The sequence below is a fragment of the Tasmannia lanceolata genome, unplaced genomic scaffold (assembly GCF_043159265.1).
Source record: "Tasmannia lanceolata isolate RefF3 unplaced genomic scaffold, GAP_Taslan_0.1 ptg000019l, whole genome shotgun sequence".
Taxonomy (NCBI): domain Eukaryota; kingdom Viridiplantae; phylum Streptophyta; class Magnoliopsida; order Canellales; family Winteraceae; genus Tasmannia; species Tasmannia lanceolata.
In genome coordinates, this window is record NW_027518696.1 from 28,206,210 (window position 1) to 28,226,908 (window position 20,699).

Consider the following 20,699-nt stretch of genomic DNA (forward strand, 5'->3'; position numbering starts at 1 on the left):
ATTTCTCGACAAATAAAATCGAAAACATATCAAATCAAGTCGAAACTTAATTAAATTTTGTTTCCAATCCAATTTTGATATTTTCATATTACCTAAAAATGTTCAGAAGTTTTAGAATTTATTTGACTCGATTTTAAATTATTTTAAGTCGGATTATTTTTAATAAATATCATATGGTTTTGAAAACTCATGATACTTTTCAGATTTTAAGTTTAGACATAAATAAAATTTTCTATGAAATAAAATTTTAAAAAATCTGTTTTCTTTATGATTTTCTATTCAAGGCTTCGTTTTCGTGCTATAATTCTTTTTCAAATTAAAATTTATAATTTTCACAATTTTTCTTTACAAACCAGTAACATATGTTACTGGAATGTCATAGAAAATGTTTTATTGATTTTTATAAAGTTTTGATATGGTTTTTGAATTTTTCATGTTAAAACGAGTTTGGATTTCAAGAAAATGATTGACCTATTTCCTTAAAAAATTGAGTTTCTGGAGAAATATTAACTTTCGAGTTTTGAAATTTGGATAAAAAATATTATGATTCATATTAAATTTACCTTAATTTGATCATGATTTTAGGATTCCATTATGCATGTTTTTTTATTTCTTCTTCCGAGATAGCCGTTATTTGTTAAATCTGTAATACATATCAAATCATAATATTATCCGATGAAATTTTTACAGTATGCTTTATTCATGATCACCATGTTACTGTAAAATTTTGGTTAAAATTCATTTGCTATAAGTTGCTTTGTAATGTCATTAATCTGGTCTGATTTTGGAAAAATCACTAAAAATCGAATTTAATCTATAAAATCATGAAAATTTTCAGAAAACTCTAATGTTCCAGCATGTATTAAATCTTTAAGCCACTTAAATAAAAACCCTAAAAGTCACGTACTTCCTTTGTAAAATTGCTATCTTAGGTTAGTTTACATGCAAGGCTTGAATTCATGATTATTTACTTATTGCGATCAATCCTGGATAGTTAACGTCCAAATTATAATATGTTATTAGTTCCGAGATCTTTGTCTACTGAAATCCTTAAAACATGCCAGACAATAATATATTATAACTTATATGTTAAATTGTTTAAGGGTGGAAAGCACAATTTCCTTTCATGAATGTAACTCCAGCATGAGATTGGTCAACCCCTTAGAGCCTTATGTTTTAGATATTAAGAACCTTTAATGAATTTGGGTTGGGCAAACTCAAGTTCAAGCTGATCGGAACCGTTGGATTGTGGTCCCACTTCGTAGGAACCCTTAGATCCTCTTTAGGAACACTTATGTCATGTTCTATGTTTCAGGGTGTCCTAGAGTTAGAAGTCCAGTCTCATCACGTCCGGTTGCTATTATTAGCAACTGACCCTTAAATTAGTTTCACTAGTCAATCCCTTTCCCTTATAGGACAACCTAGTTAACCTAGGATGTAGGGCCCACCTACATTAGTCTAAGAGTTGTTTTGCACTTAGATAAGACCATATAGCATCTTAGATGAAGTCCTGGGATAATAAAATCTATTCAACTTGAACTAAATAATCTCTCTTAAACTGTTGAAACAGTCATTCCAGTCTAGATCGGTCCTAGATGTCTTTGACATGTAGATTAATTTAGGTCACCGAACTACGCGACTCTGATCCCAGTGAGACTTGGGTACGTAGGCAACTTGGATGCTTGGACGGCATACCAAGCACGAGTCGGCCCTACACACATTCCTGTAGGGTTTTAGGATTTTATTTTGTTTATTTCTTTATCATTTTCAAACCCTAAATTAAATTGATTAAATCACTTAGGATTTTCCTCGAAATTAGATTTTAAGAGATCTTTCACATAGATCGAATCAAACCAATTTAAGAGAATCAAAAGACGCATCTAGGAACCACATCGAGATTAGATTTTTAGGGTACATGCATTTGGGTGAGGGCCCACCATTTTATGCCCATGCATAGCATGGGCTTGGAATACTAGTGTGTGTGTGTGTGGCCCAAAATATAGTGGGGGCCCACATTGTTTGGGTGATGCAAACCATTTATTTGATAGGCCCTGACATAGGTATGGTGTGACCAAAAGATCAGCTCCATAGGATCATCCCAACCCATCGATTTGTGGAGGTTAAAATGAGCAGGTATAAACCTACACAAATTTGTCCATTTTAAACCTCCACAAATCGAAGGGGGAGGATTATCCTATCGAGCTGATTTTTGGGGCACACCCTATCTCTGTCATGGCCTATCAAATGAATTGATTTGGATCATGCAAACAATGTGGACCCATTGTGTTTCTACGACGGGTAGATAACATTACTTGATCGAGTAGGAAATGTAAGCCCAAAATTACAATTAGGCCCTGTTCGTTTGGGATTATGGCAACCAATGGTGAGCCCCCATCCGAATTATTGGACTCAAATTATATTCATTTTGAGTCCAATAATCAGTTTAAGGCTCACCATTGGTTGTCATAATCCCAAACGAACAGGGCCTTAGCTTGGATCCAATAATCGGTTTGGGGTCCATAATCGGCTACAACAATCTGAAACGGACAAGGCCATATTGTAGATGTAAATCTAGTTTTATTTGTATATAATTTTATATGCAAATAATGGTTATTACAAGTTCTATATGTTAATTGTTTCCAAAGTGACCTTAAATGTTCCATCTGCAAATAAGATTGACTTAAAATAATTTTGTTTGCGAAAAAAAGACCAATATTATGATATCCCCATGAGGCCTACGTTGCATATTTTACTTGCTTCTTTTTTCCTAACGTGCCTGGCTTGAAATGTATTTGTACTTCTAGTCATGTGGTTCTTCATCCAAGTACCTTTTTTCAACTTAGTTTTTTGGCCAGCAAAGATCAAACTAATTGGTGGAACATTTAGATAGTGAGCAATCCATGTTGAAGCCCCAGCTATTCGTATGGGTCCTACTTGTACATCTACAGTCAAATTGAATGCTCTCACCTTTCTCTTTGCAAATGGAGAAATACTTACATGACTGTTTAGTAATGAAAATTTACTTACAATGGAGAATAAATCTGAAATGGATGAGGTTGAGGATCATAATGAACCACAACAAAAAGATGATAGGAAATGAGCTCTTCGTTGCAGTCAATTGGCATTCATTTAAGTAGGAAAGATGCAAGAGCAAGCCAAACCAGATCAAGCTCATTATTTCATAAATATACATGCTTGTTTTTGGTGTTGCTACATATAAAAATACATATACTTCAAATCAATGCTTGTACAAGAAGTGTGAAGGTTTTATACAAGATACTGTACAAAGTGGCACTTTTTTTTAATATAACAGAAGGAAAAAGCAATAAAAAATAACTCTCTACTGACATGAGTTATCTTTCCACTGCAAAAATTATGCATTAGAGGGCTTACTGTAAACCCTTATCGGGCACATTCAGTGACCAGATATCTGCACTCAAGCTTTTCATCTTCCATCTGAGCTGCCTCTTCACTTTCATACAAGCATTCTGCTGTGGTTTTAACATGGTACTGGCAATAACTTGCTTATTGGCTCATATGTCGCTTCTCTTGGAATCATGTAAGCTCAGCACATTAGAGACTACCATGGCTCCGAATAGTTGCCCCAATAGTTTCTACGAGGAGAGGGCCTGCTCCAACCTTCCTCCATCAATATGAGGTTTAGACGGACAATCAGTTTCTCCACAGCATCTTCTTCCAAATCCTTGGATGGTCTGGAAGAAAATTCCTCTTGTACAGCACATTGCTGTGAGAGTGGTTGTGCAATTCCATCAGTTAAAATTACGTTATTTCCAATTCCAGTATTCGAATAAGGTCGAGGAACTTACCCTTGAGGTTTGATACAGTTTGAGATAATGTAAAGACTCCTCGTAATATCCACAGTGGTAAAGAAGAACACTGTAGTCTCTTAATTCCTGATAATCGAATCCCAGGAGAATAAGGCGCTCACAGGCTGGCAAATGAAACAAATAACCAATTCCTCAGATGAGAAGAGGCACACAAGCATGGAGCCAAAATAATATGAGAGCAGAAACCCATTAGTGGACTAAGGGACATTTAAAATATTTCGCTATTTATGATTAGAAAGCCTTTCATTACAAAACAAAGAAGAATCTCCTTCATTGACAGATTTTGAAATTCCTCACCAGGGATAACAGTCATATCTTTCTTCTAAAGTAAGAAAAGTTTTCCCCACAAGAAGTTATGGCAGTATGGTAAACAACAAATCTATGGATCAATTAATGAAATTCTCACCAGCATTTGTTGCTTTTGCTTTAAAAAAACGTGATTATTAATCCTTTACAAATTAGAAGAATCTAGGCAAGACATTTTCCTCATTCAGTTTGTGTTGGAATTATCACCCATTACATCCTTCACCTTTTTTTTTTTTGAAAGATGACAAAATATATTGATAGATTATACGAGAATTACATAAGATTGGGACCAGGAGTCCCCCATGAAATTAAATCGTATGAGGGCCTAGGAGATAACGCCAGAGCCCTAAAATAAAGTACCAAAACTTTTCCCCCTTTACTATCCCCTCTAATTCAGATGCAAAAGAAAAAACTAAAGTTTAATTTCTGTTATCTTCCTAGAAGATCATCATAAAGAACCCCTATTAAAACTAAACAAAACCTTTGCGATCTTCAACGAAGATCTTGAAAGCCCTTCCTTAAAATAATACATCCTCTTGCACGATCTCCTTCAGAGATCTTGAAAAAACCTGCAGAACTGAAGTGAAAGCCTTCCAAAAACATGTCATCCACAACACCTAATTAATCTCCTTTTTCTCCTTCCTTTTTTTTCTAAAACACCCAAGCTCCAAAATGAAACTAAAACCCCTAAAACCTAAACATATCTACACTGACTCAAATCACTCCCTTCTCTATGAACACTTTCTAAGTTCGGTCAAAAGAAAGTCCACCTCGATTTCCAATTCCTTCTCCTTGGAAAAGAAAACAATTGCAAACTCAGGGACAGGAACTTCTTCCATTGGGTCTGATTTAACAGCAATAAGTTCTTCTAGCTTTCTAATACACAAAAGACGATTCGTCTCCCAACTGAATGGACAGTCCCTTTTCTCATCCTCTGGATGGTCCCTTTTCTCATCCTCCAGACGGGCCTTAAAAAAATAAAGTTAGTAAACCGGCAAACAAATTTCCTTAACGTTGCGGGTGCCGGTCAGTGGAAAGAGCTCCTCAATATTTTGCATATAGTCTTCCTTGAATTCATTCCATTGTCTTTTGATGGAGCATTTGACAATCTCTCTGAGAGTAGGTGATTCAGTGGATGCTTTGGATAGGCTTGACTCCATTTTTCAATCCTTGCAGGTGTGATTTCCTTTGCTCTTCCTATGAAACCCAAAAGACTACTTTGTATATGGTACCACCCATAACTGCCAATTAATGGGCCCCACAATTTATGCATGACGTGTGAAACAAAAAGACTATGCTAGATTTCTTTCTGACAGATGTAGATGAGAGGGTCTCAATATCGAGGAAACCGCCGCCTTCCATTTAATGTTTGTGGTGACAAGCCAGTTGTCGCTAGTCAAAGCAAATAAGTACTTAGTTCTGTCTAAGAAGAACGCTTCTCCATACAAAATCTAGATGCTGCTAATCCCATCTGATTTCTGTCCTGAAGGAGCGCCATTTTTCAGATTACATCTATTACCCAAAGGCTAAATTAAAGGAGGAGAGTTTAGAATTCTCCTCTAGGATTGATGGCCAAGAAGTTGTTGCAAGAGTTTACACGTTTTGAATGCTCCACGAGTTGAGATTGGGGCCCGGGTGCATGATCCTTTTGTTGAATGCCCAAAAATACCCCTCATGAGGGTGCCAAACACCTTATCTGTTTTTGTGTTTGAGTTCGAATTTACACAACTCAAATGAGCCGAGATTCGGCACCATAATTTTCTTTTGCCATAATGACCCTTCAGCCCTCCAGACTCACCTATAGGAAGCGAAACGGATTCCTTTGGTGTAGAGTCCTCTTTCATCCGGGAAGTAACTTTCTGCGGAAATTTTGAAAATGACTGGTCAACATCAACCGGAAAATAACCATTTTCTGATGGGATAACCTTGGAAGACCCGTTCCAAATTGGCTGGGGAATATGAAATTTAAAATTTGAAGATTGCCCGCGCAAATCACACGGGCTGACACATCAGAGCGGGTTGGATGGATTGTGGGAGGACCACCAGCTATTTGTTGACCGTGATCCCCGCCGCTGGTTATATTCTGGGCCAGGGTTCGCCTCTACTGTCTCGTTGGAGCGACCCCAAAATTACTAAGAGCGGCCGGCAGCTGATTAAATCCAGGGCGCAGCTCTAAGCGGTAATCTGCCAAGGAAGAAGAGACCTTGGTCGGAGATTCCTTAGGACTATATATTGGATTCTGTCTTCTTCTTCGACTTGAAGACCAAAGAGCTGGAATTTCTACTCCTATTTTGAAACAGGTATTCTGTGTTCGGATATGAACGAAAGGTTTGATCAGGTGCCAATCAGAAGTGAGAATATATGCTGATGCATAGGTCATACATTGACCATGGCTTCCTTCCATTCTTAATTCCAGGACCTTTCCAAAGAAACTAACCAAAGCCTCCGCTGTCAATGTTGCCCACACATGAAGAGGGATCCCGGTGAAATTGACCCAAACTGCTCTTTCCTCTTGTCTGTGTTCCGGGCTCCACGCTAGTAAGGAATGGAGGAAAGTGCCGAGTGCTTTTCCTTCCAGCTTCAAAATCCTTGACGTCATATCCTCACTTTCAAACATAAAGAGAACCTCATTGGGGCCAAGAATGCCTGGCTAAGTTAGGGATGAGATTTTCCATAGATTTTTAGCCTGATTCCATATATCAGCTAGGTTCCAACTTTCTATTTTATCCTACCAACCAGGCAAGATTTTAAAGGGGGTTTGCAGGCTTCCACCTCCTTCCCTGATATGGTTAAAGTTGGGATGCCTTCCTCCGATCCAGTTGATATGTCTCTAGAATCCGGCCAAACACCCTCATACCTCTCTGCTGATGACTTGGGGATATGATCTTCTGACGATAAAGGTCGCCTTGATGTACTTTTTTGTTAGCCCATACTTGCAACATCGACAATTCCTCCGCCATCGGAAATTATGGTATCCACATTTAGTGCAAAACCAGTCACCCCTTCTGGTATCCATGCAAAACCAAAAGTTTTCCGTCGGCGGGCCGTCCCTCCTCTCGACCTTTTCAAACTAACTCTTTTGAGAGCTGAGGCTTTGATCACATCCTTTGCCTTTTTGCTCGCTAAAGAAAAACAAATCCCTCCTCTCCCCATCCTTGATTATGTTTTTTTAGGTGCTAAGACTCGAAACTTGCTAAAGAAGACAAAGCAGTACCACCCTCAAATCTAGTCGTTGTTTATATTAGTTTTATGTTCTCATATATTTGGGCATGAGATTCTTCATATACAATGTTGTACCACACATAATATACAATAAAAAATTGTAAGTTTTTCGTTCAAAGGATCAGTTGTTTTCTGAGATCAGGGTCTTAATCACACCATGGGTAGGAGAGGTTTACTTTCACCAATTATTGCGACTCGCAAAGAGAAGAGGCAGCAATTGATCCACACAAAAATAGACAGCACATAGATAACACAAGTAAGGCAGTAAACCTTAAAAAGGCACGGACAAGACAGCAACTAATAGCGCAGCAAATGATCCACATGAATAAAGCAACAGAACACATACAGGACAGAGCACCTTAAAGTACATGAAGTAGAAACATATTCAGAACAACAATGCAGCAAGAGATCAGCAATAATGAGGCAGGAAATGGATCACATATAGGGAAGCACGATTTAAAATCTGCGAACGATAGTATTGTGACATACAGCCACACAAACTTTCATCCTCTGTGCATATGCGCGGTACACAGGATATAAACCACCCAAACAGTATAAAGGCTCCACAAACAAGGCAGCAGTTTCGGACGACCGTCACTGTGCACGATCAACCGTAGCCTGAGGGATTAGGTAGGGAATTAAGTTTGATCATTATACTAAGTGAACATCACCTTAGTGCTATCATTTGTAATACACCTGAGGGATTAGGTTGGGAATTACATTGTATATCTTCTTTAGAGAATTTTGTGCGCTTCCATTATAAATCAAACCTTGGTGAGAAGGTTCTTTTATTTTTATTCTTTTAAATTGGTGGGAGGCACTGTATCAACCTAGGAGGGGGGTTAATTTGGTGGGAGGCACCGTATTAACGGTAGGATCTTTGGTTTGGTTGGAGGCACCGTATCAACCTCGGAGGGAGCTTGGGTAACAAAGCTTGTAAACGGTTTGATCTTCACCTATAAGATGATTAGGATAGTGGAGCCACAAGGAGGGGACATCCTTGTGAGAGTGGACGTACGCTGGTATTGGGCCGAACCACTATAAAACACGGTGCACTCTTTCTAACTCTTGCTCTCTATCTTTTTGTGCAATCTTTTTATCTTCCAAGTTCTTAATTTGCTTTTCTTCTTGCACTTAATTTGTTAAACTGTTTTAAGTAGAACAAAAGTTTTTAAAAGTCCAATCCCCCACACCCCCGCCCCCCGGTCCCCCCCCCCCCCCCCCCCCCCCCCCATGCTTTACATCCCTCCAAAAAAAATAAAATAAATAACCAGGGCCAACAAGCTGTTTTTCTCTCACTCTTGCTTTCTCTCTTTTTCCTCTCGGCCATTACCTACAATGGACGATGAAGACATGAACCCCAACACGTAACTCTCCAAATACGGTTCCCATTTCCTTTATTTTTAGTAGCGTACCCCACATTCTCACCCCTTGAAGCTTTTCCATCCTGCTTTACATTCCCTTACATAACAGTTTCCAGATCCTATTAGTTTCCCCATCACCTTGCCCTGGCCTCATTGTTGATTACCACACCCTAGCCACACATAGGCTTTACTTGAGCCATAAATTAGATTATTTCATAGTTCTATTTTTTTGGGTATGTAAGCTAGGACCGAACCTACAACTTAAGGTTGAGATACAAAGCCTCAAACCGTTGAGCTACAGGCCCAACCCCAAAGATCAAATTTTTACCTTTCATTATTTGAGATTTGTTATATTGTCAGTAGCCAGCTGTTTTGTTATTGATTTGTTGTATGGAACCTTTATTGGCTGAGTTGATCACTATTTGATGAATCGATGCATATGGTTATGATTTCCTACAAAAACCTACCTGTAAGGGAATCTTATGTGATATTTCATCTGATTTTTGGAATGAATATTGCGGTTTTTTATTGAATTAGAACCCATATCATGCTCCTAAATTCGAAGAAATCAACTGATGAACCCTAGTTTTGCATTCGAAGAAATCAACCAATGAACCCGAGGTTGATTCCTGCTTCTAAGCTCTAAACCATGATACTCAAACAGTCCATTAGTATATCACACACTAATGCATTTATTCCAATTAGATGTTACCATGTAGCATGCCAAGACATGTACCACGACAGCTGAAACATTAACTATAAGAAAGAACCATTATTACATAGATCCGAATCTAATTTTGAAGAAACAATCACCATCAAACACAAACTACTTTATTCCAAATAACAAAGGGTTGAGACATAGAGCTTCTTACTGCAGGCTACACTCATTGATGAAATTACCTTTGGATGGATTTCTATTAAATATGGACATTACATTAATCACACTTTCCCATGTTGTTTCTCATAATTTTTCTCATTTCACACTCTTCTGGAAACGCAACTGCAGAGTAAGGGGCAATGAAATAGCTATAACTATCATGATATTACCCAGAAATAATCATGAAATATATAAAAAATAAAACAAACTAGTACGTACTCCCATGGTCCCTTGGAATAAAATAAACAACAGAAAACATAGTTATAAGGTCATAATGGAAACTTTACCAGCTAATGCACGCCTCATGTCCCCAAAATGTACGCTGGTCCAAACTCCACGTCCTAGCCTATGTTGAGCAGCCTTAGCAGATGCAAACTCAAACCCACTGGCAGTGAAAAAAAAACACATTATGAATTGACATAGAATACAAGTTATACTGGTAATGCGTTCAAATTTATTATATAGATGATGAGGTGAACATCCACCTCACATTGTTGTATGAATTGAACGACCCTTCCAAATTGCCTGTTTCGGCAGTGCAGTTTGCAGCATGAGCTGCCCTTAAGAATAAGCTCCTTGCATTATCATACTGAAAGGGCCAGAAAGCCTCCTTAAGATTCCTCAAGATCTGCACACCAAGAGTTCACTGAGAACCAGCATGCATTATCAAGAAGGAATTCCAAGAACAAGATTCTTGAATAAGAAAATGCATGTCCTATGACCCTGTTTGGATTGCAAGAAAAACATTTCTTATAGAAAAAAGTTTCTTGAATTTTTTTTTCCTTTTCACAATTTAGAGGGAAATGCTATGAATAAATGTTCAATTTTGAGAGATATATAATAAATTGAAGGTCCCTCTACGTAAAAATTGAAAAGGGCCGGTTTAAGTTATCATTTTTAGTTTTTTCGCATGTAAAAAAAGTGGGAACTTTGAACATGTTTTCCCTTTCCAAACATTTTCAGAAAATTCCTGCAATCAAAACACGGCCTAAGGGAAATATGTAGTCACCGATGGTGGGTCCTTGTTCACCAAACATCAAAATATGTAAAACAGGCATGCACTGATGCACTGAAGAACATATGCAGATCCAATGGAAGTTATCTTCATTTTGATGTTTATGCTTAATTCGCTGGTTGAGGAGGTTGTCCTTGATGCATATGATTTGTGATCTTACTACAGCTAATAGATGGCAGAGCTTGTTTGGAGTTGGCGGCAGTCGGTAGAGATGCCGGAGCTGGTGGAGTAAATGCAGGTGGTGGAAATTTGGGGTTTCAACAACGCTTTCAAAATCAGTTTCAAAACCCAATGGTGGGTAGGGCATCTACATCTGGAGACCAACAAGATGAAGAGGCGTAGGAAACCCATATTTCCAGGAAGACAGAGACTGAGAACTGTGGAAAAAAGAAGAAAAGAAGGAAATTTCGGTGATTGGATTTGCTCAAGATGCAGAATAAAGAACTTTAAGAAAAGGCTGGACTGAGGTGTGGTCGGGCTTTGATGCGAATCTGCCGGTTCCTCAAACCAGAAAAGGAAGAAATGTTCCCAAAAGATGGAGGCCAGTTGTTCCTGTGGACCCTCTGGAGAGGTCGGGTCCAGTAGAAGACAAAGGGCTTGGTGGTGATTGTGACGACCATAGGACTGTAAGAGGAGAGGGATAAAATAGAGGAGGAATCATGGATAGAGAGGATCGAGCTTCATTCTCTTCCAGATATCAGAAGAGGGGTGTGGGGAAAAAACTAAAGGCTGGGATCTTGGAGGATCAAACCGACCTGAAAGAGTGGATCAGTAAGTGTCCAGGAATCTCAGTGGAGATTATGATTAAGCAGATTGATAGAAGGGAGAGGATTATTATTCTTCAGGGAGTTTCAAACGTGGAGGGGGTAAAAAATCAGTGGAAGCCAAGGAAAACCCGTTTGAAGAACTGGAAATGTGCTACACTAAATATTCTGGATCTCTGGCGGCGTCATGGTGGTCAATCTGCGGTATTCCACTTCATGCATGGAAAGAACAAAATTTCAGAAAGGTAGGGAGTAGAGTGTGAAGGGTGATAACCATCGATGAATCGTGTATAGAAGGAAATTAATGCAAGGAGGGTTTGGTCTTGTTAATGGTGTCTAAGGGGGGTGCCGGAGCTAGTGAAACTTCCGGTGTTTATCGATGATGACATTTAGTGGATTATGGCGAAGCGAATAGCTAATGGCGGCCATAGAACAGCGGGAGATAGTGGGTCGGAGCTACGGGAAAAACCCTCGCAGTGGCATCTTCAGTTGACGAAGGCGGTGGCTTCTCGGAGGGGGCACAGTCTAGCGAAATGGCGCAACTTAGTGTCAGTTCAGTGCATGATAGTCAAACGGCGCCTGTCCCATTCGAATTCTCAGCCTCGGGCAACTGTCGATTAGAGGAGAGGATGGTTGTACGTTCAATGCAAATGGCACCTAATGAGTGGAGCGATGATCTGTCAAACAGACTTTGAGCGGGAGAATTTGGGAACTGGTTAGTCCCGGTCAATGGAGGACAGCTGTCCTCATTTCTTGAAAGCTGGGAGAACAAAGCGGGCCCAAGATTGTCTTTGGCCAAATTATTCTGTGACATATTGCCGGTGATGGACTCGGGCTTGCAACTAAATGGCCCATGGGCCTCGATGTCAGAAGCGTGGATAAGTGGGATCCTGTTAGGGATCCATATATCCTCTTCGATGAAAAATCAGGCGAACACAGAAGTCTGTCCGCACCCTCCACTGATCTCTCCCCCTTTAATGAAGCGAGAGCCCATTCTCCTATTCCGTCGTTAATCGCCGATGTATCGCCAAGGAATCTTGCTATATCCTCTCTAAAAAGTTATGATCCTAAGAAGTTTGGCTGGAAGGGTAACTTGGTTCTGGTAGCTCTTACTTTCCTCAACATAGAGGATAATAGCAGGTAGGTGGGATTCTGCTTGCTAGGATGCTTTATGGCCTTCGGTGGAGTTGCCCCCTCAGGAAGTCTAAGAGGAGGTTATGGTTACCAATTCAAGCATTGAGAACCAGGCCCGTGAAGGCACCTCAATGTCTAGTCCCGTACATGTGGGCGAGTAACTAATACCTATCCTTAATTTCGGTAGTGGAAATCCTTGGACATGTCGCAGGTATACATGGGAACTTATACCTGATATTTCTTTGGTTGGCTTGTTTCCACCTCTTGCTGCTTTGCAGGATACAGCATCATGGTCTCTGAGTGCCAAATTCCATACTAGTTCCCCCGACCCGAGTATCCAGATCCTAATCTCCCATCTAGCCAGACTTCAAGGAATTTTGATACAGGGCAGCACTTCACGGGAAAATTATAGCAATGACTTGGGCGAATGTCTGCTAGGTGAATCTGAACCCTCTAGGCCTGGGGATCAGGCTTGTATGGACGTAGTTGTGCATGAAATGAATGATGTGGTACCCTTGGAAAGCATAGATCCGGAGGGGGACATTTTAGACTCCTTTGTTGGCCATGTGATGGATACTAACAAAGTACTGGGATTATCATATTCAGGGTGGTAAGCAGACACGAGAGAATGTTCCATGAGGCAGAACAAAGAGAATGGCAACTGAGAAGTGTATCTGATACTTCAGCCAAGTAGGTCTCTAAGAAAATGATGAGGGAGCTAGTAAGGCTCAAATCTGAATTATGAAGGACTGACACAAAGTGGTTTAAAGGAAAAAGTAATCAGTGGTGGAGGTAGAAGCTCCTCCAAGGGGAAAGGAAAGAGCTATTCCCGTTCCTCATGAAGATCCTATCATGGAATTGTAACGGGCCGGGCGCCCTAGAATAGAAAGCCCAAGTTAAGGATACGGTAAGGAAGTAAAAGCCAGATATTCTTTGTATTCAAGAATCAAGATGGTATGCAGTCAATAGAGCCGCTATCAAGGGGTTGGGTGTTCCGGGTTATTGGGATTTTATATCAAGGGATGCGGTGGGGCATCACAGGAGATTATTGTAGCTTAGGATGCAGCCAAGTTGGAAATGGTTTGTAAGCCCAAGGGTTCTCATGGGTTAATCATTCATCTTACCTTCTTGTTTTGATGATAGCAAACCAAATTGATTAGCATTTATGGACTGATGTGTTGCTTTGAGGTGTTGTGTTGTACACAAGATTTTCATGTCATAATCGCCATTACACAACTCTTCACAACACATGACTTGTGGATCAAGGATCAAAGGAACCAAGAGCTTGCACCTACATTGGAGTCATCCTCATTTGAAGATGTTCAAATCAAGAAGCTCATCATGAAGATTCCACAAGTTCCTAGCAAGTGTCAAGAAAGAGCTTGGAGTTGAACATGCCATGGTGACACCTCATGTACCTCAACATGCATTGAAGATTGGAGGACAAGTCACACGAGCAAAGACAAAGACAAGATATTCACCCAAGCTGAAGAAGTCCAAGAAAGTGCAAAGGAGCCAAGACATTCCAAGAAGACTCAAGGTTCTTATTTTTAGAATGTATTTGGAGTCATCTTGATTTTATGTTTAAATGCATTTTCAAAAGGTTTTCAAATGGTTTTTATACTTAACATTTTACATCTTTGAAAACCATCAACACACCCAAAAATGTGTTTGAAAACCTTAGACTTAAGCCCAAAGACCATAGCCCAAAAGCCCCTGGATTTTAAAGTTAAAAATGGAATTTCACTCAGTGCCGGTCGACCGCGGGATGGAACCTGAAAATCCAGGCCATCTCGAATTTTATCGGGCCGAGCGACCGGGATGATCCGGGCGACTGCGGATGCGCTTCTGTTTCTACAGAAGCAATCCAATTTGGGCTAGGGCGGGCGAACGTCATGTTCGACCGCGACGGTAAGAAATTTGAAAATGGAATAGGGCGCCCGATAGGAGCGGGCGACCGCCGCGGTCGAGCAAACTAGCCGTTGTGACGTTTTCTGCTTGACTTTTTCAAGTCAATAATTTACAGTTTTACCCTAAACGGTCATATTTTCAAATACACTATATATACATGATTAAAACCTATCTCTACAAGCTTTTTTAACATTTGAGAAAGATTAAATCTCATTTCTCTTTGAGCTTAAACATTTTATTTCAAAAGCTAAAAACCTCTTTGATCTTCTATTTTTACATGTTATCAAGAGGCACTCCATAGGGCTTTTCTTTTGCTATTTCTTGGGAGTGATTGTGAGCTTACAAAGTTGTAATCCGTCTATTAAGAGGCATTGAGAGTTTTTCATTTTATTTGTTCTTCATGAGAGGGTCTTCTCTTCGGCCCGTAAAGAAAGGTGAAGAAAAGGGTCTCCGATTCGGCCCGTGAAGAAAGGTGAATCGTGTGAGGGTGAGATTCCCTTGCCAAGGCTTCGTGCGAGGGGTTTCGCTTTGGCCCTTGAGAATGGAAAAGCAAGGGTTTGTTTCCTTTGGAGATGAAGGAGTCAGGTGTACGGCTTCCTCATTTTAGTGGAGATCCTAAGGAGGTAAACTTGGAATAGTGGAGTAGGTCAAGTTGTGACCGAGCCACTATAAATCTTGTGCCTTGTAGATGCTTGCTCTCTTCTCTCTCTCTCGCACGTGTGGTGATTGGTAATCTCTAACCTTACTTATGTTTATGCTTTAAATGAACAAGGGTTAGTGAATGCACTTAAGTTAAATGTCTAAACCCTAAATTGCATTATAATATCTATTTGAACAAGGGTTAGCTAAATGTGCATGATTAGAAAGTCAAAAGCCTAGATTTTATTGATATACCTATTTGAGCAAGGGTTAGACTAATTAGTGCTTAATTAAATGGATTAATTTTTAATCTCCCTTAATTAAGCCTAAAATTTCTAATTGACCAATTCACCCCCCCTCTTGGATTGTCACACCTGTATTTCATTTGGTATCAAAGCCTAGGCTCTTAAAGAGATTTTTAAATCTTAAAAATCTACAAGAGAAAAGATTTGTGACAATCCCTATGGATTTTGAGAAAGGCCGATCCACCCTAATTCCTCCATTCTTTGATGGAACGAATTATGGAACTTGGAAAGCACAAATGCAAGCCTATCTCAAATCCATAGATAATGACATTTTAGATGTCATTAAAGAGAGTATTTCTTTTTCAAGGAAATGCACTGAAGGTGACATAAAATTGTTTTCCTTGAACTCAAAGACAATGATCTTATTGTGTTGTGGTTTAACTCCTAATATTTTTGACAAAATTTCAAATTGCATCAATGCAAAAGATATTTGAACTTCATTAGAAAATATTTTTGAGAAAAATATTCGTCTCTTTTCAAATGATGAAATTCTTAGACAAAAAGAGACTTTACAAAAATCTTTTGCAAATCAAGTTTCTTTCAAACATTTAATTAATGATTTGGAAATTCAAATTGAAAATTGAAATTATAAATAAATGAAAGTTTGAAAAGAAATGAAAAATTAAGTCAATTGAGCATATTTTTTATAAATAAAAATGTTGACTTATTTCAAAGATGCAATGCCTTTGAGAAGGAAATTAAAAGCCTTGAAATCACAAACATTGAACTTGTTGAAAAATATAAACATGTTTGTGAAAATGAACAACAAATGAATGAAGAACTCTCCATTAAGAATCAAAGACTTCATGAAGAAAAAGATAAACAACCTTCAAAGTCTTATGATTCTAATTGCTCCTCATCTACCAATCATAATTATTGTGGTAGAGTCGAGCATCACAATTCTGAGTGTCAGCTTGGAATTGTGAAATCTAACAAGTTTGTTTGGATAAGAAAATATACACTCCCACAAACAAACTTGGATGGAACCAAAGGGATTTTGGTTCCAAAAGAGTCCCTCTAATCTAATCAGTGAATGAGTTAGTTTAGGGGCTATGCTAAATTGTTTTATCATTCACATTCTTGCTAGGTACTTTAATTCATTGAATATTTTTTGTATCTAGTTTTCATAAGCTTAATGATATATCTTTTTAATTTTGAGCATTAGATACTCATCATTATTCATGTTCTTAATAGTTTGTATCTTTGCTCATTGTGCTTAAATGATCACATATTTTTTATTTTTGTGCTTTATTGAATATCTTTCTTAATTAAGCCTATCTAAGTGCAAATCACATCACTTGTGCACTTAGCATCCACAAAGTAAATCCACATTAGAAAATTTAATGTGAAAACCATATATGTGCTTCCATAAAAATTAACCATCATTTTTGCCCTTGAGTTCAAATTAATCTTTCAAGCTCATTCCTATCATTCTTGAACTCTATTTAGGACAATCTTGGCATTTGCTAGATCTTAGTATATTCAACTTAAGAAGAATATCATTTCTAGCAAGATTGAGTAGTAAAAGCCATGTCTACGGTAATCCACTCAAATCCTTTCTTAGACATCTCTTTTGCCCTAGGTGAGGAAGTATGTTTATTACTATTCACCTAGTTGTCCTTCTAACCCATTCTTATGTGCTTAATGATTATCATTAAATGCATAAGAAATCCTGATGGGTTAAATTGATGTATTCCAAAAATGCCTAAAATGAATATCCTCTCTTGACTAAGATAAAATTATCTAGTCATAGTAGTTCTTTTTAGAATGTATGTCTCCAAGGTGTTCATCACTTGACATTCTCTAGAAGTCCTTGGATTATTCTCTACAGTCCTGCATGAATATTTTTGTTTGTGTAGAGAATTGAAAATGAGTCTAGATTCAATGTATGAAATTCAATTGAGTAAAATTGAAAATGTCATAGGAATCTAGTACCATTGTTGGGCAGTTTCTCATTGTTATGGTTATCATGTAACACATTGTGATGGGAACACTTGTTTCCCACACATCTTGGTTTTCCATGGGCCTTTTGCACTTTGTGCTTAAATGCCCTATTTTTATATGGTGGTTTGTGGTATAGGCATAGATGTTTGGACCATGATTCATGTGTCCAAACATGGTAGACTATCCATGAATGCTCTCATTGAATGAGCTATGGATGTCTCTCTTAGACATGGGATTCTATTGATCCCTCTTATAATGTCTAAGTCCTATAGAATCGTGCTTAATTGATATTATATATATATTCCAAGGAAGCAGGATTCGTTCCTCTAGGCGGGGAATCGCAATTCCCCGGAACGCGAATCCGATTCAGGATTCGAATCCCTGAAAATTGGGAATCGGGGTTCGGATTCGCCGGAACCCCGATTCCCAAGCGATTTCCTGCGAATCCCCAGCGAATCCCAACTCCCCAGCGACTCCCGATGATTCCCCGGCGAATCTCCAGCGATTCCCCGACGAATCCCTGACGAATCTCTGTCAACTCTCTGGCAAACCCACGATTCTCGCTTCCAACCATCCCCCGGAGCCTTCGATTCCCGCTTTCGAATCCCGAATCAAATCCCGCTTTCGATTCCCACCCTGGCAACCTTGATATATTCTATAGTTTTCCCCTTGTATGCTACTGGGTACATAGTAAAGATGGTAAACTTAAATTTTAAAAACCACTCAATTGGTACTCTTAGTTCTTTTACCTGGTAAGATGGAGTGTACACTCACTTTCTAATTAAAACACTAATTTCTTTGGCTTTTAGCCAGCATCTTAACCATAATAAGCCATATGCGCCTTGTGTGTTATATATACATATATATTATTTGCACATATTTAGGGGGAGCATGGTTTGCTAGGTTGTCACCTCTTTTTATATCATATGACTACCTATAGCAATCATGCTTTAGTGGCCCAAGGGTGGTTTGAAAATCATTCACCTTTAAATCTCTTGGTGTCTATGTGGTTGGACAGCCCTTTGGAGTCATACATTATATGAGTCACTTACAAAGAGAGAGCTATACATGCTCAATGTCTGTCCATCTACCTTATGATATGATGTGTGATGTGCATCACATATGATAAGTACACTCATGTGGAGCTACATTGCTCCATGTGTGTTGTAGTTGGGTCTTGTTCTATTCTTTAAATTTGAGATCATCTCTCATCTTTTGACAAGATCCGTTTGCCTGTGCCTCAGTACCATATCTTCTCTGGCCTTATACATATCTTGGATAGACTTATATGTTTCTATCTCTGCCAATGATAAGTATCTTGTTCTAGAGTTTGAAAAATCTCTAGAACCCTTCTTTATTGGACAATGCTTGAGATGATCATCTCATTGTCTATGAAGTAATCTCTTATCATGTGCTCTTAAAGATAAGAACATCTTTAATCATGATAAGATCCAATGGCTGTGCTTTTACATTCTTATCATAGCCATTGTGTATTGTCATGCCTTGCATTATAAGAATTATCTAAGGCCAATGACAATTTCCTGAAAGAGGGATGATTTAAATATTTTTGAGTTTGTCATGTCCCATCATCTCTTCCAAGATTTTAGCTTCGGAGGACCCCACTCAGATCATGTCCTTCGTAGCTTATTTATGGTACTTGTCTCCTTCCATCGTGCCAGATGTAATAAGATGATGGATGTACTCAATTTTCCTCTCTCCATCTCTACATTCTTCCACTGTAAAGGATGAACAGAGACTAAGGAAATTGAAGACTCTGTCTAAAGGCGGCATGTGCACTTCATGATCATCCTTTCAAGAACGACCCTTTGTTGAAGGAGAAGATTTAAAACAAGTACCCAATCTCTCAATCCGAAAAGATTTGTCAAATGATGCTCCCTTACATGGAAGAAAGGGTCAAGCATTGATTTAAGTTCTTCTAAATATTCATCAGTAGAAGAGTTCCGGATAGAAGAAAAGAAGTTTAATTTTACTTCTTTCGAGAGATTTCCAAATACCACTTTTATCACTTCTTCAAGTAATAAAAGAAATGCGGTATTAATCTTCCATCTTGATCATGTATATTGAGCTTTATGGTCCTCATCTATGTATACATGATCTTTTGGTTGCCATGGATATGTACCTCATTGATTCCATTCTCCTATCCATGTGTTTATTAGACCATCTGCCTTAAACTCATATTCTATGTCTAATAATCATCCATTCATATTCAAAGTGTGATTGGTTTATGAATGAAGCAATCCGAATGGTTAAAGGTGATTAATTAAATCATGAGTTCCTTGTGCCTTGATCTATTACATTTAAATTAGATGCACTCAGTCAGGGGGAGCTTTCACTTTGATATGTGTAAATCTCTATGAGGAAGAAACAAGTCATCTCAAAAATGTTATATTATAGTTCAGAGCATATCAATGCTTTGTCTGCTTATTGTCAAGAGATCCCCTACACAATGCAACTTGTGAACTTGAAAGTTATGTCTAAGACTTAAGTATATCCTTGATAAGGTAGAGACTCATCTTCTTACAAGTTGCAAATGAAGCCCAAGTGTTTAAATCACTCACATTTTAAACCATTCTGCCTGGTCATGCCCTATCAGATAGGTTTCACCTAGGGCCAATGACAAATAAAGGGGGGGGGAGCCAAATGTTTGCTTTTTCATATTCATATAGACCATTGTGATATGCTCACATAGTCTATTACCCCCATAATTGTGCTTAACTTACATATCTTAAAAAAATAATAATAATAATAATAATAATAACTCTGCTTATCATGCATTTCACTTTGTTTTCATTTTGATAAGCATCATATAAGCTTCATTGACACATCATATACACTTTGAATAACTCTTTTGAGTTGTTCTTCATCTTGAAACCCCACTTGTACTCACACTTGCATATTCCTACCTTTTTGCTGTTGCAAAAAGGGGGAGAATTTTGGGAATTGATTGGGTAGTCCAATTGTATATGCACCACATGCTTTATATTCATTTATTATACTTGTGCATATAGTGAGGGAGAGCATTGCTTCATTGTTTATAGTGTTTAATGCTTATTCATCTATTTGTTTAATATCTCCTACCTCCCTAATCAATTTGTTTGCCATCATAAAAAAGGGGGAGAATGTAAGCTCAAGGGTTCCCATGGGTTAATCATTCATCTTACCTTCTTGTTTTGATGAAAGCAAACCAAATTGATTAGCATTTACGGACTGATGAGTTGCTTTGAGGTGTTGTGTTGTACACAGGATTTTCATGTCATAATCGTCATTACACAACTCTTCACAACACATGACTTGTGGATCAAGGATCAAAAGAACAAAGAGCTTGCACCTACATTGGAGTCATCCTCAT

General features: G+C 38.5%; 1 protein-coding gene across 1 annotated transcript in view; it reads right to left on the bottom strand.

The window, feature by feature from the left end:
* Window positions 1-3,141: 3,141 nt before the first annotated feature.
* LOC143852742 (uncharacterized) overlaps window positions 3,142-20,699 on the bottom strand; it is a 41,042-nt gene continuing 23,484 nt past the window's right edge. Inside the window, exons 5-8 of the mRNA XM_077362318.1 lie at window positions 10,103-10,245; window positions 9,905-10,002; window positions 3,828-3,952; window positions 3,142-3,745 (exon numbers count right to left, since the gene is read on the bottom strand). Of these exons, the coding sequence (XP_077218433.1) occupies window positions 3,581-3,745; window positions 3,828-3,952; window positions 9,905-10,002; window positions 10,103-10,245 (531 nt within the window). The 3' untranslated portion in view covers window positions 3,142-3,580. The remainder of the gene's footprint in view (window positions 3,746-3,827; window positions 3,953-9,904; window positions 10,003-10,102; window positions 10,246-20,699) is intronic.